This window comes from Nanorana parkeri, unplaced genomic scaffold (assembly GCF_000935625.1).
Source record: "Nanorana parkeri isolate BGI_ZX_2015 unplaced genomic scaffold, ASM93562v1 scaffold1314, whole genome shotgun sequence".
NCBI classification, from domain to species: Eukaryota; Metazoa; Chordata; class Amphibia; order Anura; family Dicroglossidae; genus Nanorana; species Nanorana parkeri.
In genome coordinates this window covers 287,448-306,317 of record NW_017307582.1, presented here as the reverse complement: position 1 = coordinate 306,317, position 18,870 = coordinate 287,448, and the positions used below count along the sequence as shown (strand labels likewise).

Below are 18,870 nucleotides of genomic sequence, written 5' to 3'. Positions count from 1 at the left end.
GGGGGGGCGTATTGTGGAACCTGGCCTTGGGGCGGCAGGGGGAGTAAATCCGGCCCTGTTCTTGGCCACAGGGCCGTAGAAAAATGGTAGCACGTGCTCTGGACTGAAGAGTCAAAATGTGAAATATGTAGCTTTAGCAGGAGGCAGTTTGTTCACTGAAGGGCTTGTGAGCAGTACATTAATGAGTGTTTGCAGCAACAGTGAAGCATGGTGGAGGTTACTTGCAAGTCTGGGGCTTCATTTCTGCAAATGGAGTTGGAGATTTGGTCAGGACCAATGGTGTTCCCATAAAATACAAACAAATACTTATCCATCATGTCATTACTTCTTTTTGTTAACTATTGTCTTCTCTTTGTTTGTTTTTTATAAATGACACCATTTGATAAAATGTATTTCTCATAAAATTAAACATGATTTTGGGTTATTTTGTTTTGCTATCTAGCAGGCTTGCACCTGGAAAGTAAAAATGAAAAAATGTTGCTATAATAGCCTGTTATCTATTTGTTCTTTCCAAAGCCAAAGTCTGATTCTATGGCTGCTTTCTATTGGTGCAGAGGGTTAACATAGATAACATCTATACAGTATATGGTATACATTAATGTAAAATATTAAAGTGATATTAAAACGTCCTTTCTTTTGCTACAAGGAGGCCCACCTTTGTCTAAGACTGTTCTGCACGGTTGCCACCATCGTTCTAATGGAGGCAGCCATGCACGCTCATGTCCATAGACAGACAAAGCCCTGTGGCAGGCCATCATGCCCCTCCTCTCCTCCCCAACAGTTTGAATGATGGAAGAAGGAGCCTATGGCTCTTCTGCCATCACTATCCTCCCCCCGCAACCAGGACGTTCTGGGAACAGAGGTCCGCTTCACGACCGGCGACAGGGACGAGCGTCACTGACAGGTAAGTGGGGGGCGGGGGGACTTGGGAGGAAAAAAGGTACTAGGAAGTTTTCACCCTAATCCAGATAATGCTTTAAGTTTTCTATTCCCTTACAAATTCATGTCACTGTATAGAAGTCTTTAAATGCCTATTCACATGTGCTTTCATACATAACAACGTAGATGTTTGTTGATGTTGATTACTACGTTGATGTGGAAATACATTTATTGCCTTCTGCAAACAGCTTGTAAATTGAAAACCAATGCTGCAGCCCTGCTTGATGGAATATTTCAAACAGATTATGTTGTTTTAGGCACCCCAGTAAGCTGTGGTGGATTAGATTTTTAACACAATCCCAGTTTAAAAGATGTAAAACAGTCACAAAAATAAACATTTAGTTACAAGCAAAGGAATAATTTACGTTAACGTATTTAGATGTAGTTGATATTTGATTGTTATATTTAATGTTCCCTGTTAAAGTATGTTCCCCCGACTTAAATAAAATAAACTTGCTATGGTTTATTTTTGTAAATATGAAGCTTAAAAAGAAAAAAAAAACATCTTAACAACCATTAAAGCTTTTAACAAGAAAAATAAAGCATATAGAATGCATCTATAAAGCAGTGAATACATATTTCATGCACAGTTGTGTTGTCTTTGAGTGGGAAGACAGACACATAACTTTCTTTATTATATTTTAAACAGTCCAAAGCAAAAATAAATATACAATTGCATGAACCTAGGGATAAGTGAAATTTCACACACAATACCATAATTCATTCTCATTCATTCAATTTATGAAACAATATTTCTTACTGGAAAATTAATAATGCTGTGTGACACAATTGCCATAGCTGCACCATGTATAAAATGATTATTTGTAAAACAAAAACATCTCTAACGTTAAAGGAGAACTATGGGGTCAGTGTTTTTTTCCATAGTTCTCCTAAGAGTAACGGGAGGACACAAACTAGCGTCTTCCCGTCACCCAAAGCTCAGTATAGCGCAAGCTACAGCTCGCGGTATACTGAGACCCCGCAGCCGGGACAGGTCCCTACATTACTGTCGAGATCCACCCAGCTGCGTGATTGACACTTGACAGCTGGCTCTGCCTATCTAGAGGCAGAGCCAGCTGTAACCGCCCCCTCCCCCGTCCGTTCCGCCAGTCAGAGTGACAGTCACGGCTCTCTACAGGGATAGATCGAGAAGTGAGCGAGCGACAATATGTGTTCGCTCACTTCCCGATCTATTGAGCTGACCTGTGACAGTTTCATTGTCACAAGTCAGCTAGAACTATGAGGCCTCACTCGCCTCATAGTTCTCCTTTAAAAACTAGTAATAAAAAAATCAAATTGATTTTAAATCATAAGTTTCCTTTAAAAAAACAACACTCACACTTAATAATGTCATGTATCTACTGAGCAAATGGTTTCAACATTCAGTGCCATTGGTAGGAAAAATATAGATGTGGACACATTTGTTGGTATCCTACCAGCTCTTTGAAACAATGCTTTATTCCTCCTGAATAAGAAAAATTTAATTAAAAGCAATTGTCTCATATATATACCTGCATGCAGTTGGTATGTTATGATATAAAGAGAAACAAGTGTGAAAAGAGATAAATTATTGCTTATTCTACAGATATTCTAAAAAAATATAGAAAATTATAGACCAAGCAGCTTGATGTTCCTGCGACTACAGTTGTAAATATTAAGAAATTTAAGGTCAATAGGACTGTAGCCAACCTCCTTGAATGGGGTTGCAAGAGAAAAATGAACTCCAGATCGAGCAGAAGGATAGTGAGTATGGTAGACAAAGAGATACAAGCTGAACTTGGGTCTAGGTAGGACTCCACTGTTGAAATAAAAACATAAATGTGGCATACTTAAATTTGCTAAAATGCATATTGACAAGCCACAATGCTTCTGGGAGAATATTCTTTGGACAGGTGAGACAAAGCTGGAACTTTTTGCAAGTCACATCAGCTTTATGTTCACAGATGAAAAGACTAACATGGCTATTCACTAAACGCTGAGTTTGGAGAAGGCAGGGGGAGTGCACAATCTAGGACAACATAGCTGAACTGGAAAGTGAGCTTTTGGAGAATTTTTCAAAATCAGTTATGTTGTCCTAGATTGTTCACTTCTCCTGCCTTTTCCAAACTCTTCACCCTTTTGTGAATAACCCTGTAAGGCTGGGTTCCCACCTGGGCGATTCGCGGTAAAAACGCGGGCGGCAAACGCGTGTTTCCGAGGTATACTTGGCTGTATCCCAATGGAACCACCCGACCAAAATGCCCCAAAGAAGTACATGTACTTCTTTGGGCGTAGGGCAGTTTCCTGCGCGTTCGTACTCGTGGAAAACCGCACAGATGGGAACCATATACATTGAAAATAATGGCATTTCCCTGCTTGAGCGGTTTTCCGTTAGTACGAAAGCGCAGAAAACCGCCTAGGTGGGAACCCAGCCTTAGTCTTTCAAAAAAAAAAGAACACCATACATACTTTGAAACATGTTGGAGACTTGGTCATGTTTTGGGGCATACTGCTGCTTCTGGCGCATGGGGTGCCGTCAATCCGTGCAGCAAGTGAAACAAATGGCCAGCACACTCATCAGCTCACAACTTAAATCTGTGCAGGGCACAATAAAATATCAACACGGTCTAGGAATTCTAGTCGAAGGATCGGCCGAAGCTACGGCCAGATCCTTCGGCAGCTTTGTGAATAGACCCCATAGTATCCAGTGTCAGATAGCTCTGTCTCAGGCCATGGGTCCTACAACCAGATAATGACCCAAAACACACAGCTAAAAGCACCCAAGAATGGCTAAGAACTCACCACTGGACTATTCTGAAGTGTTTTATGAGCCTTGATCTGAATCCCGCAGAACATCTTTGGATAGAGCTGAAACAATAAGTCTAAAGAAGGCATCCTTCAAATATGAGACAGCTGAGGCAGTTTGCTCAAGAAGGGTGGGCCAGACTACTTGTTGACAGGTGCAGATGTCTCACTGAAAGCTACAAAAATCACTTATTTGCAGTGATTGCCTCTAAAGGTTGTGCAATAAAGTATTAAAATCCCATAATTTCTCTCCATGACATTATCATGGGTTTTATTATTTAAAATATACTTTTGCATCAAAAATGGAAATACAAATTAAGTTATTTTCATTAAATATGGAATAAACAATAATAGATGCTAATTAATTTGGTCTGCTCCACATTATTTCAGAGACAATTTTGTGGGTTCTTCTGTTCACATAGAAGGGTACCAACAAATATATCCATGCCTGTTATAAATACTTGAGAAAACTGTTTAATTGCCGGCAGTCTTAAGTTTTTTTGCTATACCTGCTGATCAGATGTGTGTAGAAGTTAACAGGTACATTACTTTGGCCCCTTGCTATGCACAAACTTGAAAGCAGACCTTGCATTAAACTGCCATCTCCACTTGTCTTGCAACCTGCCAACTCCTGAATAAACAATTGCTAAATAAAAGCAATACAGGAAACTTCAAAAGGAAAATGTCTTGTTGTTGTAATTGCTTTTGGTCACTTTTTACGTTGGTTGTCCAGTTTTATTCCCTGTATACACTAGTTTCTGTGTGTCTGTATCAGTTCATTACTTTGGTTCAGTCTAATATATCATTGATCCTGTTTGTTATATTTGTTTAATCAAGCACTGTGTCATACAAAGATCTCACAAATGTAAACTGTTAAGTAGCCTATTACTATGTTAGCTTATTTCCTTAGGAATATTCAAATAAATTATTATTGTATTGCTCCACTCTTTCTAAAAGGAATGTTTGGAACTCTGAAATACACTTTTTCTGTATAGACACATTATTCCATTAGACATAAACTAATCATCTAAGACAAATCTCACTAATATGTGTCATTCCTGATTCAGCTGTATCATGTGGAAGGCAATATTTTCGTTTTGCTAAAGACTTTGCCTGTTATAAAGCAGAAATGTGAAGAAGAAAAAAATCTCTACATCATCATGCTGGCGTTGTTTATAGATTCCAGAGTAAAACATGTTGTCGCTTTCAATTTTATTCACCTATTGTAAAAGAGCTAAAGTTTTAACTGAGTGTCCTTCAGGGAACTGTTACTGAAACCAAAAAATATGAATTTGTTTAGATTACAGAGAAACAAAGTACAATGAAAAGCAGTCTGTTTGTAAAATACTGACTTCAGAAACAATGCATGGTTCTCTTAATCAACAGGCATAAAATGGACAGTATGGCTATAGTAACATGCTTTCTATACACCAGAACAATTGTTTAAGTTTTCATTGTTACCAAAGGCTATAGAACAGTGCAGTATAATTCTGCACAGATTTCTGTCAGGCTGGGGCAAGCTATAATGTCTCAACTGAAAAATATCTGCTAATGCCCTAGCGTACCCATGCCAAACCATATCATATGTCAAGTGTGTAGAACAGCTAATAACAGATTAGTTAATAAGAGTTGTTTTCTGGATCTGTTATTATTTGTTTTAATGGGTGGTGGTGCCAGGAATGGTTGTAAACTTTCTTTTGTGGTAGAAGCCTGTATATATGAGTATATGAACTTCTGTTTTGTCCCTAAAGAATTTCAGTCAACCTTCAATATGTACATACCTACAATATTTACATGCCTCCCAACTTCCAGCATACCTCCAAACTGAAAAGTCATAACAGTAGTGTCTACTGCCTACATACTGAGTATGTTTTTTTAATCTTTTAGTGGACCATAAAGAATTAATAGGAACAAATAATTAGTTAGACCCACAAGGGCTTTATTCCTCACCACAAGTTTTTCTTTACACTGCAGTAATTAAAGTGGACATTTACCCTTCTTTTTAAAATAACAACAAACACACCTTTAGACATGTTTAGTAATGACAATCTACAAACACATACTTCTAGATAATTGCCGGCTTTGTATTCTTTGCATACCATATTTCCCTTTTCTTCCTCAGTCTTCTGACAGTGGCCATGTTTACTAAGGGCAGGTTAATAGCTCTCCTATTACTTCCTGGATTTCTGGCACATGTGACTAGACATGTGACTAGGACATGTGACTATGCACATCATCTCAGGGGAGGAAAATGCCTTTCCCTGAGATCTCATAGGATTACAGATGAGATTTCCCAGCAATGCTCTGCTGATGACAGATGACAAGGCAATCCCAGTGTGCATTGCTTTGGTAAACTGAAGTCAGTTTGCACTTTCAAAGCAGGAAGTGAATGCTCTGCAAGTGTAAGTATTTCAAAAGCACAGCATTTTACACCTGACATGTCTATGTTATTATTACTCATCAAACATAGAGGGATGCATTGGTAGAATTTGATTTTGAGTGTACAGGTGAAACTCGAATAATTATAATATCGTGCAAAAGTAATTGCAGTAAGTGCTGCAAAAGGGGCCCAAACCAAGTACGGTACTGAGTACATATGCATGCTTGTACTTTTCAGAGGTCCGATATTGTTCTATGTACAATCCTTGTTTTATTGATTGCATGTAATAATCTACTTTTTTGAGGTTGTGGATTTGGGGTTCTTGGGGTTTTCATGAGCTGTAAGCCATAATCATCACAATTATGACAAATCACGGCTTGAATTATCTTGCTTTGCATGTAATGAGTCTATCTCATATATTAGTTTCACCTTTTAAGTTGCATTAGTGAAATAAATGAACTTTGCACGATATTCTAATTATTCGAGTTTCACCTGTAAAGGTCCACTTTAAGTAGCTGGATGAAAGTCATTATAGAGTATTAGAGTAGTATAACCCTTGGTAATAGAATAATACATTTTTTGTAGTGGTCTATTTATCAGACCTATTAGAGGGACAACTCTAACTCTAGGGGAAAGATGGATAAAAGTGTTTGGTTCCAAAGGAGGGACAGTTGAAAACTACTATTTTAGTGCCTGTCACAATGTTTTTTTTTGGTTTACTATTATTCTATTATTCTGTTACCATTTTCATTTGAGAGGAGGGCATTTTAGTATTAATTTTAGTATTACTCAAAAACAGCCAAATGTGTTAAGTGTTTTTATAACTTGAATAGTGGTCCTATTATATCACTAAAACATAAGGGGAAGCCAAACATTTTACATCTTAGAACTTGGGTAACCCTGAAAGCATTACTTGATACTTATATTTCGGTATGTGAGGCATTTGTTTAAACCCTGACACCGAGGATTTATTTGCTCCAACAGACACTGATATGGGACTTATTTGAATTCCACAGATTCTCTATTTGGTGTACCCCCAAGCCTTATTTTGTCTAAAACAAAGCAAAGCATAGGAGGAAAGATATGACACCGCAAGCCATATTCTGTGAAATGACACCCACTTTTTGGCAATGCCCACATAGCTGTAGCTATAAATACAGGAAGTAGAATGGAATTCAAGTTTCCCCCTCAGTTTCACCCTGTTTTACAAATAGTATGTTCAAAGTAATAATATGTTAGGTTGAATAGGTTAGGTAGGCAGGATTAAAAAGGGCTAAAGCATTTTAATAAAGAAATTTACCTGCAAAGTAAAAGAAAGTCAAGAAAAAATGCTGAAAGTTAGACTTCAGGAAAATGGCACTGGGGTTCCCTCATAAGATAGAGTCCTGTCATAATTGCAGCACAAAATGGCCCTGGGGCACATATACCTCATATACAAGGACAGCCTGCATTTCCAAACAGCACTCCTATTTAACTGTTTATCATGTCTCCTCCAAAATGGCAACAATTATGCACATGCATGGTTCATGGCATCCAGTCAGCCATTCTACTAATAGTTGCATTACTGCACATGCAGGGTAGCATCTTTGTACTTACCCAGAATGGCACTGTCATCCCATGCATGCGCAGTAGCAGCTTTCAAGAAACCAGAGAGGTCTATTAGAAAATGCTGCCATTACCCACAGAACCACTGTGCATGCGCAGTATAGATGCTGTTTTTATTAGGCTGTCAAAGCTCTTTAGTCCTGAAAACCACTACTGTGCATGAGTGTGATATCAGTGCCATTTTAGGCTTGTCCAAAGTTTCTACTGCTAATGCCAGAAACGTAACCGACACTGCTTCCTTGACAATTTAGCAGCTGCTACATTAAACAAGGCACTGAGAGCATTAAAAACACAGCTAGACAAGAGCGAACATGAGAAATACTCATTGTGTGCATTGGATACTGAGCAGCGATATTGAGTGGGGAATCTCACAGCTAAGGGCTTGTCCAGATGTCCAGACCAGCACAGTTAGCTCCTGGACCAAAAACACATCCCAATGTATCCCTATGTGATTTCTGGGCTACAGTTAACACCTTTGCAGTGCTTTCCGTTCCAGACCGATATAATACTGCATGTCTTATGGAATGCGGCAAAATTGCAGTAACACTGTGGAAAAACGCACTGCACTGCGTTTGCATATCTGCTCCAGATCTGGTCCGGACATGGTATGAACATATCCTAAATTCACAACACATTTGAAACATTCTGACTAGAAGCAGTTGTTAACATTGTTTTTAAATGCCTCTTTTCAGATTACTGTAATTCTTAGATTAAACTTGCCAGTGTTATGCCCATGCTGTGCAGTACTTATCCCATCTACTTAAATGCAACCTAGATTATAGACATAGTGGTAGTGATAGGTACATTGAACAGATGACATTACAGCATTTTATTGTACATTGCAATGTCATCAGAAGCTGGTAAAACGTCTAACAAGCAGTTCTAAAAACATGTGTCATTGTAATCCTATAATTATGTAAAGGGAAAATTGCACAATTGCACCTGATCCCCATCCTTCTTCCTATGTTCTCACACACTGACACTCTCACGTTATGTATATACATATATATATATATTGTTTGAGGTATGATGCTTTGATACATTGAATCATTTTCTAATGGAAACTGGTGGAAAGAAATTGAAATGACTTGCTATGTCTGCTGTTTATTTTAGCCCTATAACCCTATGCCTACCCACAGTGTACCTGATAGGTTGTTTACCTGAAAGCCGTAAAACTACCATCAATGCAGCTGGAGTAAGCTGAATGACTTCGAAGGCTAACAGAATTGTCAAGTAAGATCTCAGTCACTGAAACCTGTCTTGAGGTTACGGTGTTGTGAAGTATCAGAATGGAGTCTGGGAAAATGAGCATTTTCCTGTCAGTGTTTTCAAATTGTACCTAGTGGAAGGAAAATAAATAGTAGTCTTCCTGGGAGACTTCAATGATGATATGTAAGAGGGAAATGCCACCAAATGCATATATGTGAAATGTTTTACAGTCAAAATATTTGAAAATCTGCTCAGCCAATCTTGTGATTCACCACAAACTACCCGTTTGATGACCCATTATTCAAACCTGGATCTCTGAAGCTTGCAGTACTACCTGCCTTCTTACTGGACTGTGAAAATGTTCTGTTCCCCCTCACTGTGTACTCTACCTGTAAGCTACCTGAACATTTATTCTAGTTCTCAGTGACTAAAACATGTTAGATTGGTAGCCTGTTTGGCTTATAGCACACATATTTGTACCTCTGTTCTAAATATCTGTAAGGAATCACTGACCATTAGGAAAGACTCTGTGTACAGGTCGGCTGGTGAGAACCAATGTGTCGTTAAAGGTGAGCCATTATGCACTGTGTATTGCAGCACATGTGGATCCTTATTTAAAGAAGAACTCCATTAAAAAATTTTAAATAACCCTTGTCATGGGGCAACACCTGCACTGCAAGGGTTAAATGCTAATTTTTGTTCAGGGTAGAATAAAAAATTATACTCACCCGATGCTCCGAGACGACTTCTTCTTAGACCGCTTCTTCCAGCCTCTCTCCTCCTCCTCTGCAGCGATCTAAGGTCCCGGAAATCATCAGGTCTCTACTAAGGGTTATTCACAAAAGGGTGAAGAGTTTGGAGAAGGCAGGAGAAGTGACCAATCTAGGACAACATAGCTGAACTGGAAAGTGAGCTGAATTGGAGGATTTTTCCAAATCAGCTTTTGGCCTAGATTGGTCACTTCTCCTCCCTTCTCCAAACTCGTCACCCTTTTGGGAATAACCCTGTCAGTGTATAAATGTGAGAATGCTGAGGAAGATTCCAATGATGCAGAGGAGGAGACGTGCTGGAGGAAGCATTGTGACGCCCGACCGGCTAGGAGCTTTAGGTGAGTATAACTTTGTTATTTTTTAACCTAGACAATAATACGCATGTAACCCTTGCAGTGCTAGGGTAGCTCCACTGCAAGGGTCAAGAAAAAGTTTTCCAGGAGTTCTTCTTTAAAAAAAAAAGGCATAAACAATATGTGAACACATGCACATTTATTCTTTGAATGGATTGTGTGGAGTATGCATGCCATCTTGAAGGGCTTTCTAAATATTTTGTACAGTTGTTGAATCATCTCTTCTAGCAAGATCTCTGTAATATTATATTCATTTTCTGGCATGTTTGTTTTCTTTGGGAATATTACTGAATAAACAATACAGCTTGGCCTGTCCAGATTGGCTTAGTAAAAAACAGGGCAAGGGTCAATCTAATATAACATTTAACTACAGAGCCTTGCTTACAAGAAAAAGACTAGTGACTGGGTTACTGTCTGCCAAGAAATTTTCCGAAAATGGATTGCTCATGGAAGAAAAATGTATGAAAGCTATTTATGCAAATTATAGTTATAATTTCATCAAAGGATATTGTGCTTTGTCTGCCCATTTCCCATCAAGTTTAAAGCTGAACCACCATTTATCATTCATATCTATGGTTACACGTTTTTTTCTATGCAGGCTTCCATTAAGCCCAGGAGGCCATCTCTGATTTTATGTTGGTTGCCTAAAACTGACCTTTCCATACAAGTGTGAAGCCATTATTGTCTGTACTTGGTTTAAATGCCAGTGTTTGATTATAGAAATGTCAGAATTTTGGGGTGTGGCTAATGTGTGCTGTGACAGGATCTGGGCAGAAGCTTTATTACATAAATGTGTAAATACTTTGTAGTTTCACAAAGGAGTTTTTTTCCATGGATTTTAGAGTTCAGGCTTATGCTCAGAATATCAAAGCTGCAACTAGTCATGTTACTCGGAATATATTGTCCTGAGATTTAAACACAATCCTGGCGTCCTGTGGATCCAGGCTGTGTCTCGGAGCCGAGCAGAAGAACTCTTGTTGCAACGGTAGGCTCCTGCTCTGTGCATAAATGGTGGGCAGAGTGATCTCCTGACAGACTCTGCATAGTCCATGCAGAGAGGAAAAAGCAGAGAGAGAGAGTACAGTGGTGCCAGCCACAGACTACTACAGTGCTCACTGATCAACAATGTACCCCTCCAGCCTCCAAATGACTACCACCACTGTACCCTTACAGCACCCACTGACCACCAATGTATACCCTCAGCCCACCACTGACCACTGATGTACCCCTTCAGCCCCCACTTAGCACTAATGTATCCCCTTAGCCCCCACTCATCACAAATGTACCCTTCCATCCTCCACTAACCACCAAGTTTCCCCCTCAGCTCACAATGACCATCAACATACTCCTCAACCCCCAATAACAACCAGCCTACTGATAACCAATGAACCTCACAGTTTCAACTGACCACTAATGTACCCGTTTAGCGTTTACTAAACTCCAATGTACCCCTCCAGCACCCTCTGACAGCCAATGTACCCCCATAGCTTCCACTGACCTCCCGTGTGCTCCTCTGGCCTCACTGATGTTCAGTGTACCCCTCCAGCACCCACTGACCATCATTGTACCCCTATAACCCCAACTGATCACCAATGAACCCCCTCAGCCCCATGTATCACTAACATACCCCCTCAGCCTCCAATGACCATCAATGTACCCCTCCAGCCATCTAATCACCAGTGAATCCCCTCATTGCCCACATACTATTAATTTACGCACTCAACCCCCTACTAACCACCAATGTACCCAGTGCCTCATACCCCTCTATTACACACTGTGTCTTATACCTCACTGATAGACAAAATCCCTCATACCTTTTTTAAAAAAAAGGGCTTTATACCTCTCTGCAACACATTATCTCTGAATTGTAAACAGTGGCTCATACCTCTACTACATACACTGTATTTCATCCAGGTACACCATTGCAATATATCACATTTGCTGAATCTAAAGGAGATTGTACAATCGGATTAAAACATAGGGTGATTAGTGCATTATTGCAGTGGTAATGTGCAAGCCCACACATGTTTAATTCTGAAAGTCCAGTATAGATCTCCAAGCACTCTTATTGACAGATTCTAAGTATAGGTAAAAACACCTATATACCCTAAAACTGGAAACACCTTCTTAGTAAAAAAGTGATACAGTGTAATGTGCAATAATATTACCTGGACCAAACAATTGCTATGGCAAAAGAAAATTAAAGATCATCATTACCAATGTGAATAAATAAAACCAGACATGTTGCTAACATGGGGAAACTCACTTACAGTGTATCTACAGTATAACATACATACAGTATGTCTGTGTTCTTGTTAGAGAGATTTTCCTTACTTCCTGTCCTGGGGAAAACCTTTTTTTTTATCAGACTGGAAGTGAAAACCTGACAGGAGTTACTAATCCTTCCCCACTCTATCCAAAACTTAAAAAAAAAGTTAAATAGGGGAAAGCTAGAACGTCTGTCATCTTTGTATTGTCTGTTACCCTGTTGCAGATTTTCCCTTAGTTCATGTATGGTAAAACCTTGTCCCTAGAACAGAAAGTTGTAAAAACTCTCTATAGAGCCCAAGATAGGATTAAAACCTGATAGGGGTTCTAACCTTTCCCCATTCTATCTAAAAAAAAGTTTTGACTGTAGATACACTTTAACCTCTTGCCGTCCGCCCGTAGTAAAAAAACGGACGGACGGCACTGCTACATCTGCGGGTTGCCGTCTCCAGACGGCAATTTTTTGGAAGGGGGTTTAACACCGCGGATGTCAACTGGTTAAAGATGTAGAAGCACACCTTATTCTTGATTAGTGCAAACAGTTTTAAAAAGGTCTAATATAATGCAGTGCTATGTATAGCTATTATTGTGTGTGTACTTGGCTATTATATTGTGTACACACTTAAAGTAGCAGCAAACATTCTTCTTTATTATACCTGGCTTGCACAGTAGTTATTATGTATCATAGTGACATCTAGTGGTGATATTGCATAACTGCACTTACTGCATGCACAATATTATTTTTGTCTTTTGTTTAGGGTACTAGTAGACAGCACGTGTTATGGTCACTTTACTAAAAAACTGCATCCACTGTATTATCAGTACTGTGCATTATGTGCTTCGTTTTTTATGATTGCCAATGCTGTGTTTAATTCCCTGAAGATTCTATCAAATATGTTAGTTGAAATTACTGCATGCATCTTATATGATCAGTTTTGTTCTATTTTATATGTAACTATTGATTCTGAAAAATGTTCACCATGGTTTCCTCTCTTTAAAATGATGCTTGCTTCTCACTTGTGGTCATTAGGTTTCAATGAGGTGTCTGTTGAGGTGGAGATAAAGTAATGGTAACAGATTAAAGAGCAATAAACGCTTTCAGTGGTTAAATAACCATTTTATTGTAAGTGGTAATGTTTCCACACCTGCATTATATTTCTGCATGAGAATTTATTGGGAGATAAAAAAAAATTGAACACAGTTATAATAATTCATTTATCAGAGGGAATTAATCATTTCATTTCCTTTTTACAAACAATTCTGTCCTGTTCCTTTTTCAAGTCTTCTGAGCATGTGTTTGTGAAAATTGTTTCTGTAAAATATACCCAAATCTGATATATAAAAAAAAAATAGTTTTTTTTCCATACATGCATCGTTTCCCAAATGTATGTAGAGCCAGTTTAATACATAATATAGACTCACTGGCCACTTAATTAGGTACACATGTTCATCTGCCTGTTAACGCAAATATCAGCTAATCACATGGCAGAAACTCAATGCATTTAGGCATGTAGACATGGTTAAGACGATCTGCTGAAGTTCAAATCGAGCATCAGAATGGGGAAGAAAGGTGATTTAAGTGATATTGAACGTGGCATGGTTGTCGGTGCCATACAAGTATTTTAGAAATTGCTGATCTACTGGGATTTTTAGGCACAACCATCTCTATGGTGTACAGAGAATGGTCTGAAAAAGAGAAAACATACAGTGAGCAGTCGTTCTCTGTACAAAAATGCCTTGTTGATGCCAGAGGTCACAGGAGAATGGAAAAGACTAATTCAAGCTGATAGAAAGGCAACAGTAACTCAAATAATCATTACAACCAAGATATGCAGAAGAGCATCTCTAATTGCACAACATGTGGCACCTTGAAGCAGATGGGCTACAGCAGGTCTGTTTAGGAGCTGACCATGTCCATCCCTTTATGACCACAGTGTGCTCATCTTCTGATGGCTACTTCCAACAGGATAACGCACCATGTCGCAAAGCTAAAATCATCTCAATCTGGTTTCTTGAACATAATAAAAAGTTCACTGTTCTCAAATGGCCCCCACAGTCACCAGATCTCAATCCAATAAAGCACCTTTGGGATGTGATGGAACAGGAGATTCGCATTATGGATGAGTAGCTGATAAATTTGCAGCATCTGCATGATGTCAGTATGAACCATCTCTCTAAGAAATGTTTCCAGCACCTTGTTGAATCTACGCCATGAAGAATTAAGGCAGTTTCTAAAGACAAAAGGGGGTGCAACCCTGTACCAGCAAGGTGCACCTAATAAAGAGGCCAGTGAGTGTATGACCGAGTACAGGGAACTATTTAAATGAGATAATCCAGCAGAAAGTGAGTGACCGAGTTGCAGGGCTCAAGCTAAGAGAGATTATTTTAGTTGTGGCTGCTCCTCTATAGATTCAGTATAGTGAGTGAGCATTGCCACCCTAGGACAGGAAGTGTGCTATTGGCAGGATCACCAGGTGAAAATAAAGGGAAATAAAAAAGGTTTGAGAGGTGAAAATTAATGCAGCCACAACAAGAACTGCAGTTTATTATGTGCCAGGTTTCCTTTAACGATATCTCATTTTAAAATAGAAAGTTGGGAAAATTGAAGGTTTCCATGTTCGTGCATACTCCTGTTTGATGGAGACCCAGCTCCACTGTATTGGGATTTCAACTGCATTACCATTAAAAAACAGCTCTTTCTCATATACCCTGGTATAATTATGCTTTTTGAGCATTTTGAGGCGTTGTAAACAGCACAGAGATATTTGTCTTACTTTTGCTTCCATGGGGGTGCAGTAAGTGTACTTGCTAAGGTTCTACAAGGAGAGCTACCAAATGGAGAACTCAATGACAAATTACTTTGCTGTCCTGTGTAAGCCATATGGTCATTGTATAGCCACACTGTTCCTACATTAACCCCTTCTCTATGCTAGTTTGTATAAACTCTATGTAATTGACTCTTGTACTTGTTAGGTCAGTGACATGACAGCAGCAGAATGCCAATTTGTGTAAAGAGGGAGTTAATGTCATAGCAGAAGTAGTGACCATGTTTATGACAGCATTGAATATAGGAAGCAGGGCTGAGTGCTCTGACAAAAATGCAACAGTAATGTGTCAAAAAAAGTGTTTGTTTTTCAGGGAAATTGGAGCTAAAGTGTGAGCTGACATGCAGGGCAATGGGCTACAGGTTCTACGTCAGGCAAGCTGAAAAAGTAATTGATGGAACACCATGTGACCTGAATGGAACCGCTGTATGCATAGCCGGTCAGTGCAAGGTAAGCAAATAATTGCCTATTTTGACCATGCAAAGCATATTCATTATTAAGGTTTGGACATGTACATTTCTCTCTGCAGTGCTTAATATTCATTTTTTTGTTGCTTGTAAATTAATGCCTATTACTGTCTATTAATGTTGACGTGTTGGTGTTTAGATTTGCAGCGGGTTTAGATGAAGTTATCAAATGAGAGTGACATTTATATATTTTGATTTTTACTAATTCTTTGATCATATTTCTTACCTGCGGATATAAATATCAGTAGATGACTTTAGCTAGCTGTTTGAGCAACCTAATTTTACATTGAATATTTACATGCATCTAAGGCCCCATTCACACAGGGGCTTTAGGTTGTGTCCAGGGATTCCTGTGGCAAGAACCTACATATCCTTGTGGGCAGGGATTCCAGGTGTGCCTGTTCAGATGTGGCCTGTGTCACCCTGTCAAGATAATGACAAGGTGACATAAGCCGCATATGTCAGTGGCAGTCTGCTTGTAATCGTACATGGTACAATTACTTGTGGTTCGGGCTAGATGATTGTCCATGAATGCATTCATCCTGCGTCCAAGGACACTCATCTATCCTGAACCACAGGTAATCGCACCATGTACAAATCCCCGAACGCTGCATAAGCACCCTTGTGAATGCAGCCCAACTCATTTCTGACACATATGCAAGAGGTGATGACAGATTAGTAAAAGCCTGGTTAAAAAGTATGCTGCCCGCAGCTTTTGTTGCTGATCATGATGGTGACATGTTTATAGTCAGTTGGTTGTTGATCCCAGGCAGCAGCTAGGCAAGACATTTCATGGGCCCTTCTGTATTATTTCTTATCAGTTTTTGTGCAAATCAATAGAAATCTTGTATTGTCAACATAGTCTGGTCACAATATTTATTTTAGAGTTGGAGATCTTGTGATATAAAAAACTGGCTGTACTTGTGTATTCTTGTGTTTTCATGCTGTTTTTGCATGCATATATAAAGAGTGTCTGACAAACATAATTTAAAGTAGTTTCAAACTCTCAAATCTTTTTCTATAATGCGTTCACATCAAACAAATATACATTACCTAGCAAGATTTTTTATTTTTATTTTGCCCAACTCTTATAGTCATCATGTTTCCAAACAGCTGGCTCCAACTCTCTTAGTTTCACATCCCTGAACTCCCTGTCCGGTACAAGATCACAGAAGACAGAACAGACTTCATCAGCCATTAATCTACTAGGTTGGGGAAGAGAAAGGGAGGAGCAGGGATCTGGTAGCAGGGACGTGTCTTGCTTTGCTGTGTCTGTGTTTTTGTGGAGACTTACACAGCTTACTTGCACACACAAGGTTGGTTTCATAGGAAAAAAGGAAGCCACCATAAAACAGGATATCAAGACCAGTACTCAGTGGACCATTTACATCCCTTGTAAGTGATGTCATCACCATTTGAAATAGCTTAAAAATCTTTAAAGTTTAATATCACTTTAACTTGGTTATCTTTATTTGTTCCCTTGTGCCTGAGAGCTATAGTCCCACTTCATGCTATATAATTCACCTGACTTTAGCAAGAGCTCCAGATGGTTCAAGGGTGGTAGAGCCCTTAACTACTGACAGTGACTTTACTGACACCTGAGCAGTTCCAAATGCTTTTCCAGAAGCACTTCAGGGCTTGATAGTCAGATTTCTATGTTATTCTTTTGTGCCTGTTCATATCTAAGTGATGTGCTACCACTTTAATGCTCAGAAAAAGTACATAAACTTCTTTGTGGCATGATCGTGCATTTTGGGCCCCAAAAGACTTCAATGGAAGTGCCTGAAAAAGGCCTTAAAACATAGATTTCGTAACTAACAACTGTTTCCTCCTCCTAGTAACTAGCTTTCCATTGGCTAAAACAAGAACTCTCAATCTAGAAAAGGCTTGAACATGTGCATACAAATGTGCAAAATACATGCAAGCTACGAAACACACCAACTCTCATGTGTGAAAGTAATTGCTCATAGCAGGCTCACACTGAAGTTTGTAAGTAAGCCAGAATGTTTCCTTAGAGATGCAAGGGGATGGAGACCCAAAAGCTCAGCATATTACGCACTGTGAGGGGAATTTCTCAAAACTGGAGCAGACACAATCTGGAGCAGATGTGCATAGCAACCAATCGGCTTCTCTCTTCATGGGCAACTGCTCCAGATTTTGTCTGCTCTAGTTTTGAGAAATTCTCCTCTGTGTATTTTCAAGATGAGTTGTTTTCCGGCACGCTCTGTTTGGTATAGGTTCTTTCTTTCAAATAGCAACTGCACAAAATCCTCACTTAACCAAAGAAAAAAAACTCCATTGCATTGTATAAAGTTACTTCTTTGCTTAAAGCAGATATAAAATAGTCCAATTTAGTTTGGTTATGTATTCTTTGAAATGTAAAAATCCTTAAATGTATTTTAAGTAGAACCTTTGTTGAATGTTTGTGAATATTTGTGAATGCCAATAGTTATTTTTAACTTGAAGTTGCTGGGTATTTTAGGCTTCATTGGTTCTTAAAGGTTCCTGCTTACTCTAAAACAGTACACTATGTGAAGAAGTCTTTCACCTTCCTTGCCGGTGATTAGAATCAGCCTGAGCTGTTTCCACAAAGAAGTTGTAGTTGTTGTAAATATTTCGGCAAATAACAGTAACAGAAATCGCTGGCACATGCTCGGCTTTCCGTTTAATTCTCCTCATAAAGTAAATGTGTTATGTAGTCTACTTTGCATATCCACAATCTGCCATAATTAATTTGTTAGACTGGTGGCTGTCCGTCATCACAGTCATTATTTGAAAGTCTGTGTCAGGAGCTGAGAGAATGGAAGTTAAAAATAACCATGTGGTGTAGCATCTGGATTACCTATGTAAATAATGGAAATACAGTAAGAGAATGTATATGTTATGGGACATGAAGATATAGGTCTCTGTGATCATATAATACAGGTCTACAAGCTCTGTTAAAGAGGAACTTTACCCAGATCTTCAACATAACAACAAACACACAAGTGATCGGGCATCTCTAGAGTGGTGTAAATAGCCATTCAAGAAGCTCCCAGTCAGCCGTTTAAAGGAGAACTATGGGGTTAGGGCTTTTCCCCATAGTTCTCCTTAGGGTAACGGAAGGACACAAACGGTGAGTAGCTCGCGGTATACTGACGCCGCAGTATACCGCGAGTATACAGTATACAGCTTCTTCTGAGACGCCGCAGCCGGAGCGGATCCCGACATCGATGTCGAGATCCGCCCAGCTGTGTGAGTGACAGCTGGCTCTGCCTATCTAGAGGCAGA

General features: G+C 39.2%; 1 protein-coding gene across 1 annotated transcript in view; it reads left to right on the top strand.

Annotated features, from left to right (window-relative positions):
• Window positions 1-18,870, top strand: part of LOC108797633 (thrombospondin type-1 domain-containing protein 4-like) — a gene marked incomplete at its 3' end in the record, with an annotated part of 438,368 nt that overhangs the window by 132,613 nt on the left and 286,885 nt on the right. Inside the window, exon 4 of the mRNA XM_018569261.1 lies at window positions 15,447-15,583. Within this exon, the coding sequence (XP_018424763.1) occupies window positions 15,447-15,583 (137 nt within the window). The remainder of the gene's footprint in view (window positions 1-15,446; window positions 15,584-18,870) is intronic.